The sequence below is a fragment of the Crotalus tigris genome, unplaced genomic scaffold (genome assembly GCF_016545835.1).
Source record: "Crotalus tigris isolate CLP2741 ecotype Arizona unplaced genomic scaffold, ASM1654583v1 scf7180000024453.458620722:586385, whole genome shotgun sequence".
NCBI classification, from domain to species: domain Eukaryota; kingdom Metazoa; phylum Chordata; class Lepidosauria; order Squamata; family Viperidae; genus Crotalus; species Crotalus tigris.
Window position 1 is genome coordinate 298,785 of NW_024100622.1, and position 12,867 is coordinate 311,651.

The 12,867-nt window shown below is 34.5% G+C and overlaps 2 protein-coding genes across 3 annotated transcripts in view; both read right to left on the reverse strand.

Moving 5' to 3' along the window:
• The window catches only part of AP1S3 (adaptor related protein complex 1 subunit sigma 3), a 23,567-nt gene continuing 10,700 nt past the window's right edge, over nucleotides 1-12,867 (reverse strand). For both annotated transcript variants that reach the window (XM_039332189.1, XM_039332188.1), the window contains exons 2-5: nucleotides 6,919-7,097; nucleotides 4,807-4,915; nucleotides 2,797-2,934; nucleotides 1-378 (exon numbers count right to left, since the gene is read on the reverse strand). In XM_039332189.1, coding sequence (XP_039188123.1) covers nucleotides 343-378; nucleotides 2,797-2,934; nucleotides 4,807-4,915; nucleotides 6,919-7,097 — 462 coding nt within the window. In that variant the 3' untranslated portion in view covers nucleotides 1-342. The remainder of the gene's footprint in view (nucleotides 379-2,796; nucleotides 2,935-4,806; nucleotides 4,916-6,918; nucleotides 7,098-12,867) is intronic.
• Nucleotides 7-12,867, reverse strand: part of WDFY1 (WD repeat and FYVE domain containing 1) — a 56,715-nt gene continuing 43,854 nt past the window's right edge. The window contains exons 13-14 of the mRNA XM_039332184.1: nucleotides 6,919-7,097; nucleotides 7-378 (exon numbers count right to left, since the gene is read on the reverse strand). The gene's annotated coding sequence lies outside the window, so the exon portion shown is untranslated. The remainder of the gene's footprint in view (nucleotides 379-6,918; nucleotides 7,098-12,867) is intronic.

Here is a 12,867-nt window from a genome sequence, read left to right on the forward strand (position 1 = left end):
TTTTTGTTTTTACAAAATTATATTGAATTGATCAGAAACTGGTCCAAAGTCATAAATATATCCTTCAAAGATTCTAGTATCAATTTCTTAGAGTAAAAAGTTATAGTAAGATTTGCCATAAAACTTTCAATCTAGACAGCCAAATTAAAATAAACTCAAAGAAAATATAATATACATGTGCTGCTATACTTACAGCACTGTGGCTGACCTTCATCTTGACAGTTGCATAGATAACATATCACTTTTAGAACTTTGGGGAATATGTATTTTAAGCAAAATCTGGCACTTAAGAGATGTTATGCCATATTACATGGTCCCTTTAGCTGGTTCTATAGTTTTGATTTAAAAGGCAGGCTTGCTCATATATTCTTCCATTGTCTGCAACAAAGAACAATCAAGAAAATAACTCAGTTATAATCAGAAGTTACCCATAGAATTCATAATGTAAGAACAATCAACCTACACAAAAGCAGATAACTGAAACTAATTTGCTAAACTAAAGAAAAATCACATTATTAATAGACTCATTCTCTTCTCACTAGCTTAATCTTGTAGCCTAGACTAATTCTGAATGTTAAAATTATTTACTTTCAGTACAAAAATAAAATAGTTTTGAAATCATGAAGCTAATGAACATGAAACATTATTTTGTTAATAAATTCATAATCTTTCAATCAAATAATTCTAGTGTTTTCTTTTACCAATCTACAATCAAGCTTGAGATAACAACATCTATAGCAAAAATAAAAAAATTAAAATATAATGAATAAATTAAACAAAAAAACCTCAAAGGGTGTACTTGATGAACCATTAGGTCTCTTTCTGATGTCAGTTTTCTATGATTATATGCAGTTTAGCAACTTAAGCTTTTCTTGAAACACTGAGAATCTCAAGATATCTCCTTGTCTCTGCATTAAAAATGGATTAGCAGCATATTTAGCATTTAGTCAACAAAATTTGTTTGTTCTGACCTGGTTTGATCTGGGTTCATTTTAGATGCTTCTATGGAAGTCTTTAGTAATTTTCCATCACGATAAAGTCATTCCCAATACTTTTAAAATTCTAGCATTACTTGTGCACAAACCAGTCTCAATGGTGTGCTTATGTCCCATTGAGACTAATTTTACTATGCTACTTATTCAGCTAATTTGTTTAACAAATGAGACTTAAGATTGTTTCACAAATCATACCTTGTTTTTCCATAACATCATAGGTACATGCTATTAGGGATAAATAGGGCACAAAGTCCAAGTATTAATTTATACAGCTGATAGTAATTACAATTATCATGTTGGACAGATTGGGGAAAATAGTCCTGCCTCTTTTAAATTCCTTTTTACTTAATGCTGGCCATGAAATCAAGTATTTGAAAACACTAGATATGTTAATGAGTAGGGTATACATTTTAGTGTTTGAACTGAACATTAGACACCCATAACATCTTACAGAATTTTGTGTTTTTGTGTGCATGTTTTATACATTCTATAACATGACTGAAACAAAAGAAAGCCTTTCTATAATCAATGAAGCACTTGTAGACCTTTTTTTATTAATCTTTGGGTTTCTCAATTATATAGCAAGCATCAGCAATTATTCTCCTATTCCTTGGACTTTTCTAAAACTAGTCAAACATCTGGCACCTCTGCTAAATGGTTCTCATCTGTTTTGGATGATCCTAAGCATTATTTTTCTAGCATGTATAATTAAGTATATTGTGTGAATATTTGTTCATTCTGCTAAGCCTCCTTTGTTTGATATTGATATGTAGACTCACTTCTTCCAATTTTTTGGCCACTGGGTCTTTCTCCCAATTTGCTGGCCTTTGATTACAAACATTATAGATTCTTCTGTTGTTTGCCATATTTCTTTAGTTATTTCATCAACTCCAATAGCCTTCCGACTTGAGTACTGGCCTAATTTCCAGTATTAGTGGTTTTGTAAATATAGAGGATACCTTCTGGATGTTAACACATATAGTACAGACTACTGTATACTGCTTCCACCTTTACTTGATCTTCTTTGAATTAATTCTCACTATCCATTGATAGTTGTTTTAGCATGCCAATTCAAGGCTGGAACCTCCTTCTGAGTTAGGAAATCTTTTGGAAGACTACCCTTATTTTTCCATGTGTTTTCTTGTTTTCATATTTACTGTTGTAATAGTGTTTCTTGTCCTTTCTGATATGTCTTGGAAATTCTTTGTTGAGTTCTTCCTTGAGATCTTTGTCTTCCTTGTCTTTGGTTTCTTTTTTCTTCTTTGCAACTTTCACCTTTATTTTGACATCCAGTGTGCTTTTTCTGTTTCCTGATCTTTGATAGCCTATTCTCATATTTATATTTAACAACATCTTTCATGCATTCCATTGTTCAGCTAGATCTGTGAGGTATAGAATTTCAAATGATTTCTGATGTTCTTGAAAATGATGAGTACATATTCAAGATCATACCAGAGAAGCTGGCTGGCTTTCTTTTTCAGCTTTAGTTTAACTCCTTCCCTCCTAGGAATCTGGACCACATTCCACTACAGCTCTACAGTCAGCCCCTGGCTATATCTTTTCTATTATAAGTGAGCTTTTCTATATCCTTATACCAATAATATTGTTAGAGTATGATTGATGGCCTAAACCAATGCAGAGGGGTGGACTTCAACTCCCAGAATGCTGGCTGGGAAATTCTGGGAGCTGAAATCTTAAAGTTGCTTAAATTGAAAAACACTGACCTTAATAAGTAGGACAATCATATTTTTAAAGAAGGAGAGAAAGTGAGGGATTTGTTTTCTTCTCTTTTCTGACTTACCTCTTGTAACATATCACCATCTTCTATGGCTTTCACCGCAGATTTTTTGGATGTCTCTTGAACTTCCCCACCCATTAGAAATTCATCAAGTATAAAATATGCTTTCTCAAAATTGAAAATAATATCCAGTTCACATACCTGTTAAGTATTATAGAAATAAATATTTAGAGTCCGTATCCTGCTACTGAATATGTTAATATGTACTCATATATACTGTATAAATGTGCACTCCTAGGACAGCCAACTAAGGATATATAAAATTAAATGTATCCCGATGGTTCAAATTGAAATAATTTAAGACTAAGTGACATTTCAAGATCATTTTATGTCTTAACTGTTGACAGACTGCAATCCTTTTCACACTTTTCTAGAAATAAAATCCTACAGCTGGGTTTTATAAAAAAAACCATCTAAAGGGTGTGCACTGGCTATTATTTCTGCCTTTTTATAGGCAAGCTGGCCTTTCTTCAAATTCATTCATGGGTACATTGTCATAATAAACCAAATGAAAAGAAAACACATTATGCAATGTATTTGTTTTATCAAGGATTGGAAATATATACAGAAATTTAAAAAGTTTTTTATTTATAATACAGTTAAAACAAAAATGGACATAACGTGACATTCCAGAATAAATATTCCTAACAATTTGTTCCTCTTTATACATACAGTATAATTAATACATCATTCTTAATCTCTAAATAAACGTATTCTTCTATACAATACATTATATATACAATTATATGTATTTCTATCTTAACACTAGCTTGAAGCCCGAGCAGTTCTCTTTAATTTATACCAGTAATAAAATTTGTCCCAGAAATTAATTTCTGAAGGGGAAAGGAAAGCTTTAAATGAGTAAGCCCTTTAGTATTCTGATATTTTCTCTATTCTATTTTGAGTGTTTGTAGAACAGAACATTACATTAAGAATTAAAGTACACAAAATAATCACATGTGTAAATGAGCAGTTTGCCCTTATCAAGGAGATAGACTTGATAAGAAGTAGTGTTCCTTTGAAGCTTTCGTTACATTGTATTCCTTAATGCTGCAATGTGTGAAACTATTGGCTGTACAATATGCTATCAAAAACTTTATATGACAGGTGATTAGTTCACCAGCAATATACCATAAACCATACCATTTTCTAAGATGGAAATATGTGGGAGGTCTTCTCTTAGCCTTTACCTTCTCCGCAACATTTTAACTTCTTCGAACAATAAAAAAATGGAGAATCTCAATAGCCAGGTTACTAGTACTTGGAACTATCTTAGAATATAAACCAGCAACTACTATTTCATAACTAGCTAGAAGTTTTTTTGCAGATTGTTGCTAGCAAGAAGTTTAGCAGCTGTATTATGAACTAGTTGAAGTTCCTAACTAGATTTTGCGTTTCTGCAGAAATTACCCACTGAGGGAGTCTATTCTTAAGACAATGAAAAATAATTGCAACCAAACACAGTAGCCTCTTTCCAGGCAGGCAGGACCATGAATCTCAGTTGGTCAAACATATTCCACCCTACTGACACTATGAAAACTTGGGTGAAAAAGAGCTCACACATAATCCTTCAGGGAAACAGAAGCTCATCTACTAATTTTTACTTGGTTTATATAGTTTTATCTGGCATATATTTTTGTTATACTGGCCTGGTCACTGGATAACTAATAAACCTTAGAAATACATAGTTAAAACATAATAAATTGCAAACAAACTAAACTAGCTCTTCAAGTGGACAGATAATACACCAACATATTTCTATCTTGTCAGAAATCTCAGAATTAAAATAATTCCAAAGCACTTAGTGTTCCTATGCCTTTATATCATTTTTCCATTAAAGAAAAAAAATAGCATGATTGGATTCACATATAGGCTTGTGGAATACACTCTAATTGATTATATTTTACCCCTATTCCAAACCATAAAACACAATTTGCAAAGAAAATTATGTTAAACACATTATCAGTTGCAAAGAAAGCTATTTATGGAGCAATAATAAAGAAATAAGCTTACATTGCCAAAATATCTGTCCAATAGCTCTACATAACGATGGACAACTTCTAGGGTCAGAAGTTCATTATCTTCTTCTTCTACTGCACAACAGAAATACAAACTAGCATATCTAAATTATAAAATGAGGAGAAAAAACCATGACCATTAGCAGTACTTTTTTTGTCATAGAACGCACTGGAACGAAGTTCTGGCACCTTTTCTCAATGGATTTTCCAAGTTTTAAAAGTAACTTTGGAAAATTTGATGTTTGGTCCACATGGACTTGAATCGCCCTGTTAAGCATAGCAGGTCAGCAGCAAAATCATTAAAATGATGCATGCAGGCTGCTTGTGTGTTGAGTCTGATGCATGCGTACTTTGCGCTAGTTGTGATGGCTGATCTGGACCGATCAGTTAGATAGATCAGTATGTTAGAATACTTGGCATTTATTGGGTTAAGTGCTGTCTCCTTAAGAGATGGCTTATGGGTAATGTAGTTTAGTTATTCAGTGACAAATCTTCTCCACTGGACGCATCTTCAGGAATATAAGTTTCTGTTAAGGATTCCCGGATTAAATATTTGTTTAAATCCATTTTGTCGCATTATCTATCTGGGTCTGAATTGGAAGGCAACTCAGTTCAAGATCCAGAATAATGGCACTGTTCGGCTTGTGGTAATGCTCGGCTTTTGATTGGTCAAGTGATCGCAATCTGAGTGCTTACTGCAGGCGGAGATCATTATGTTTCGTTACACAACTGACATGTGGGTAGGGGGTGTACAGTGTTTGACTATGTGCGAAAGGTAAATAATTTCTCTATTTTAAAAAATTGTTGATAAATTGAATTTTTTTTTAATTTTAGTGTAAAAGTATGACCCCCAAATTTAAAAATGAAAAAAAATTACTAATTACTTCTCAACCACTAGTCCTGCTAAGAACTGAACATATAACTTTTTAAATAAAAAATTAACGAGATGTGAGTTCCGGCACCTTCTTTCTTACAAAAAAAGCACTGACCACTAGTATATATTAAAGATCAGTTTTGTTCTTTCTTCAATTTTGCTTGTTCAGTACATCATAAAATAATTTGTCTTAAAAGCACCTTGAAAAGTGGTTATCAATGATTATGAAAATAAGAAGTGCCATATCAGTTATGTTGATATGAAGTAAGTTTACAATTCAGCACAACAATCTGTCATAAAATCTCACCCTGTTTCTCTAAGGTCTATGGTATGCAAACCTATTTTTTACTTCTTAACATATCTTCATACATCTTAATACTTTATCAATATCGGTCCCAAATTATATTTCAAATGTTTGCATATTGATATAGTTTTTATGTAAACAGCTTGTTTTGTTAAAAGAAAGGGCAATTGTCTCTTTTAAAAAAATCCAGAATTCATGTTCCAGTAGCCCTTTTGTTCGTCCCTTTCATGATGAAAGTTTACACACTGTTTTGTGACCTTGAGTTAGTCCAATAAATGGATTGCTTTAAGGTAAATGTTTTCTTGAGCAGCCCAGAGTTTGCTCATGGGCAGCTCAGATTACCCTGAGATTTTATCTCACAAGCGTAGCAGCAGTAATTACTAGGAAAGTACAAATTAAAAACCATGAAATAATAGCAGAAATATGTACACAAGAGAGAAATTGTCATACATGAAAGTCCTCAAATGATTGTGAAAACCAGTATTTTTCATCATATCCCTGAAAAAAATGTTGCTGGGTAGGTCAGTGTTTCTCAATCTCAGCAGCTTCAGCTTCCAGAATTCCCCAGCCAGCAATGCAATTTCAGAGTTGAATTTCATGCATTTTAAACTTGTTGATGTTGAGAAAAACTGGTTGCTTAGGTGTATCATTGATTTGAAAATGTTATCCAACCCTTCCTTCGGCTAACAGAAGCCCCCAAAGGTAGTTTTATGTTCAGTATATTGATACAATTCCCTTCTTTTTCTACAAAAACAATATTTTTTTAATAGAAAATGAACCTGAACTCATGTGGTTGTTCTTCAGTCCAGTCAATTGCTATTTATAAGCATTCTAGCAGTGACTTAGAGAGCATTTATTCCTCTTCCTTTTCATTACATACGGAAATGATCTGCTGTATATAAAAAGTTGATTTATAAAACTTCCCATACCTTTTGTAAACAAGCTTGAGATCTTTCCAGTCAACAAAGCTGCTCATTTTTTGATTTCGAGCCAGAATAATCTGCACAATTTCTCGGGTGACTTTTTTCTTTTCCTTTTCAGGAAGTGTAATAAACCATTTCTGAAGTCTTAATTTCCCTTGTCGGCTGAACAGCAGGATAAAATGTATCTAGAATAAAGAAAATAAGTTGATTATAGTGACATGAGTGTAGAAAGTGCCACAACTTTTTTTTCCTTTTTCTAATATATTTTTTGTTTTATCATAAAAAATAAAAAATAGAAAAACAAATGAAATGAAACAAAACAAAAGCATACATTCTACCCTAACAACAACAAAAAAGAAAAAAATAGTGTACAAAAAAAAGAGGGAAAAGAGATCAATTAAATTTAATATTTAACATGTGGGATCCACTCTAGCTGGTTGCTGAAAGAAAAGAAAAAGCAGTACATTCTCTTCCCCTTACACACACACACACACACACACACACACACACGCACGTGTATGTGTGTGTTTTCTGAGGTTTTCGTGGGTGTTTGTATGTAGGTCTTTGATTATCCGGGTTTTCTCCTCGAAGCACGAAGCTGAAAACACCAGCCTGAAGATGACGAATGGGACTTCGTCGAAACGTCGCCAAGACACTTCCAATTTTACGCGGGAGAAAACCTGAATAACTAAAGACCTACATACATACATACATACATACATACATACATACATACATATAAAAGCAGTCAACAAATTAAGCTAAACATTACACCACTCTTCAAATCTCTCTGTTAACCATGTTATTATATTTAGCATGTAGAAAGTCCATCAACGGTTTCCAGGCTCTTATAAAACTATCTAGTCCATTATCTCTAATCAAAGCAGTTGATTTCTTCATCTCTGCTAATTCAGTTAATTTCAAAATGAAAAGTTTTTCTTTTCTTCTAAAGTCAGCTTGTTACCAAGCCATATATTTTCCATACAGAATTTTGCTTGTTACTAAACAAAAGTATAAAAAAAACCAGTGTGTGTGTGAGTGTGTGTTATATTTTGCTACTTACCTTCTTTTCCCTGGGCTGATATTCTTCAAATATCTATGTCTTCAACATCTACACTTTATATCTGAGATGGTCAAGCCTTTTACTACTAATGCTTTCTTTAGTTTTACTGCTGCCATGGCCTTTGAAAAAAGAACTGAGCTGCCAAAGAAAAGCAATGGAAGGAATGACAACACAGCACTGGAGTGTGTATTATCATAACATCAAGGTGCGAATATGCAGCAAAGGCAAAGCATCAAGAATAAAATTAAACAAAAAATATATACAAAATCTCAGAGCTAAAGCAAATACAAAACACATTTACCTATGTTTGGATTATAAACTAATTCAGTCTCTGTGAACTTTAACCAAACCCAATTAGCTGTTTTAAACATTTGAACCATGTAACTCAGTAACTCGCCCTGCCTATTTAACTTATATGCAGAGCACATCATGAGAAAAGCAGGGCTAGATGAAACAAAAGTTGGAATTAAGATTGCCGGGAGAAATATCAACAACCTAAAATATGCAGATGATACCACTCTAATGGCAGAAAGTGAAGAGGAACTAAAGAGCCTCTTGATGCGGGTGAAGAAGGAGAGTGCAAAAGTTGGCTTGAAACTCAACATTAAGAAAACCAAAATCATGGTATCCGGCCCTCTCAATTCCTGGCAAATAGATGGGGAAGAAATGGAGGTAGTGACAGATTTTATTTTCCTGGGCACCAAGATCACCTCAGATGGGGACTGCAGCCAAGAAATTAAAAGACGCTTGCTCCTGGGGAGGAAAGCTATGGCAAATCTAGACAGCATACTAAAAAGCAGAGACATCACCCTGCCAACAAAAGTGCGTATAGTCCCGGCCATGGTTTTCCCAGTTGCAATGTATGGATGTGAAAGTTGGACCATAAGAAAGGCTGAGCGCAAAAGAATTGAGGCCTTTGAACTATGGTGCTGGAGAAGACTCCTGCGAGTCCCTTGGACTGCAAGGCGTTCAAACTGGTCAGTCCTAGAAGAGATCAACCCCGACTGCTCTTTAGAAGGCAGATCCTGAAGTTGAAACTCAAATACTTTGGCCACCTAATGAGAAGGAAGGACTCACTGGAGAAGGCCTAATGCTGGGAAAGATTGAGGGCAATAGAAGAAGGGGACGACAGAGAATGAGATGGCTGGATGGAGTCACTGAAGCAGTAGGTGTGAACTTAAATGGACTCCAGAAAATGGTAGAGGACAGGAAGACCTGGAGGAACATTGTCCATGGGGTCGCGATGGGTCGGACATGACTTCGCAATTAACAACAACAACAACAAACTCAGTAATCAGGATTTGTGTTTGTTCAGTGACTTTTGGTTATTTCCATTTTGAGTCGCATGGGAAATCTTTCAAAAGATCTTTTTAATTTTGTAACATTTTCTCCTATACATTGCAATTCTGCCATGATAACGGATTCATGTCAAATAACCCCACTAGACACAATAGATACAATGCTGCAAGATGAACTAGTAACTGCTATGGCATTTTCCTAGTTCCAATGATCCCTTTACCAAGTTTGCAAACTTAGTATTTAAAAATCAGTAGGTCTATCATTAATCACCTAGGTAAACTATTAAAAACCACAAGTTTGGGGGTTCAAGAGGGTCTGAACATCATTTCATTCTTCAAATAAGATAGAGAATGCTATTTCTATCATTAATATTAGAACACCTTCCATTAAATCTGTTCTTTAAGAAGTGATGCTTGCCGTTACAATATGTAATGTGAAAAATTCTTCCAGTCTATTTGAATTACCATTTTAATCCCTCACTCTCCAACTAGTCACTATATGATAACCATATAAGCAGATTGCCCAACTGGAAGCTTATAATTATAAAATATTTTTGATTCAGGTGGCTGGCTTAAGGTCACCTAGTATCATTCACCGTGAAAACAGTTCTTGCCACTCCTAGTTCAACACCTTTGCAACTATATTTCATGTATTTTATATTTCCTCTTAATAGCCCAACCTTTATAGAGTACAGATATTGGATTACCAACAATTATTTAATACATAGGTGGCTGCAACTTCAGTGAAAGCTGACAAAATTAGACCCAGTCCCTGAGCCATGGAGCCAAAGAATTAATTAGGGGAGATAACTATAAATTTATTAAGTTGTTCTTAATATACAATTTAATTCTATTTTTTCTTTTCCTTTGACATAGATGAAGCTGCAAAGATGCAGATATAGTTTATGGATTCAGTAATAATTTTTATCTATAAATTATGAATCTCAATGGGGTAAACAATTGAGATATTGAAATTGGGTGTTTATCAGATGAGATATCAGTTCTATGAAACAGCAAAAGTTGTGCTTTTCCAGTTTGTCTATTCGTGGCCAGAAGCGCCTTTCACCAGTTTGGACTGGCTTGAACTACATATGATTTGGGTTAAGATGTCTGACATTATCAGTGCTTCCTCAAGTACTATTCTCAACTTTATTATTACAGTATACTGTTTTTATGGATGTCTTTGAAAATGACCTGGGGCTTTCAACCAAGTCAGAATGTCTGTATTAGATGGTTAGCAGGTATAGCCAGTTGAAATTACACCAATGCTAAAATCCTTCGTCTCAGGCTAATATAAAATGGTAGCTTTAATTCTGAAAATCTTAAGTGGATAGCATCAGAGGATGTTTTTCTGTCTATCAGACCCGGAAATATCCTAATTCTACTAGGGAGGCCCTTCTTTTAGTGTCAGCAAGGGAAGAAAAATATATCTGCCCTGATGATAGATTAATTTTTGTTTCTATCCTTATTTTTATGGATGATATTCTTGATATTTTATTTATCTATTTATTTTTCATGTTATAGAAACTTCTTCTCCTAACCTGGGTGTCCTTTAAATATGTTGAGTTCAACCCCCTGATTTACTAATTAGCATGACAATTGCTAAGAATTCTAGGAACTGAAATCAACATATCTGAAAGATCCGTAGGTTAGGAAGGTTAGTTTGATACAATCTTTAAAAAAAATAAGTGCAATTATAAATATTGTAAGAAGAACGATTAGATTTTAGTAACAAAATCATATATATCTTACTTTGAGACACGTATGAAAGCTTATATATCATTTGGAACAGATGGATTTTTCAGATTTCTACAGTCATCTGTCAAAACTGCTTTATTATTTTAGAAGAAAAGGCAGTTATATTTTTTGAAAAATTAACAGCAGAAGCAATAATATCCATATTTCACATATGCTGATCTTATACTTTCACTAGGGACAGACAATTGACAAAAAAATGGAGAATTGGAATCAGAAAATCTGATCTCAGGAACTGATCTGCCATTTCTCCCAACTCTTGCTATGATTCTGCCTATTAAGCCAGTTAGAAATAGAGGAAGTATCACCTGAATTTAACCTGTATCTTACAACAATTCTTCCTATCTCAGTTCATTTAGCATTTACTACGAGAGCATAAAATATAACTAAATGACATTTCTATCAACAAACCAGTGAAACTTTGGTAATTTTATCTTTGCCTTATGTTCTGGGCTTCTATTTACTGGTTTTGGAACAAGGTGTGTTATTGATTTAAGGGAGTGAGTCATTTTAGGGCTTTTCCATTTCAACAAGACTTTACTGGATGTTACATTGTTCAGCTTGTATATCAAGGGCCAATATGAAAGTTCAAAGATGTAATAGGAGAACAGACTGTGCCCCCCCCTCTCTCTCTCTGACAATGACATAATTAAGAAAGAGAAAAAATGTAATCCTCTGATCAATTGATTTAGGCTCTTGAATCTCAATGAGGTTTCTGGCCAACAGATGTGGACTATGAACACTGAAAGAGAAGGAAAACTAATTACTGACAATGTTTTGGTGCTATAGGTAGGTAAAAGAGAAAACGCACAATTGGGTCTATAATAGCTATAATAAAACTACAGCTACTATAGTCATAGTTTTATTATAGCAAAAAATGGGTTTTCTATTTCCCCTCCCAGTCACTACCTGTTTCATAGATCTTTTAAGCAGTTTTGAAAAAAAATATTTGTATAATTGTCCTATTTGTTTTTTGCTCTGATAAACATAGCTCATAATGTTGAGATGTCCCTTGTTTGGAAAAATGCCACATGACAAAAAGAAAAGTATATGTTATTTTGCTCATTTTGGGGGTAAGCACTACAAATTGAGTTGGGAGCACAAATGAAATTTTATTTTCTGTGCTTGTGGCTGTCAGTGAAATTCAGTCTACCAAACAATCATGGAAAAAGATGGAACTTTGTGAAAAACTTTGATTTGAATATAAAGGATGTAATGAAGTTGGCTGTATTCATGTCAGTCTAGTTTTAAACATGTTTGTTGTTGTGTCCTGAGCCTGCAAAAGCAGGCTCAGGACATTGCTATGATCCCGGGGTTGCTGTAAGCTGCCCAGGGCCAGACTGAGCAGTGTCAGCCTTGCACGAAAGCGCGCCATTATCTGTAACCATTTTGCCCGGGGATCCGGATACAAGAGGCCTGCGAGTCTCTGAGTTGTTGTTGGAGTGAGCAGAAGAGAAATAAAGAGCTGTTGGTTACAGAATGTGTACTCTTCATTCGCCATTAAACCAAGGACTTAACACTGGTGACGAAGGTGGGATGACTTGCAGGCTTAAAGAAGAAGGCTGTAAGACTTACCCAAGGAGTCCTTGAGTAAAGGAAGATGGCGTTAAACTCAGTGTCTGGCCTGCCAGTACAGCATTGCTGGAGGTAAGCTCGGCTGATAGACTCCTTCCCAGGCCTAGAAGTAAGGATGGCGAAGATAGGTCGTTTGCCAGAATTCGATGTTGCCCACCCAGAGAGATGGGAGTCCTATGTTGCTACAGTAGAAAATTACTTTAGGGTAAACCAAGTCAGAGAAAATGGCTTGAAAGCTGCAACCCTGTTGTGTGTCTGTGGTCA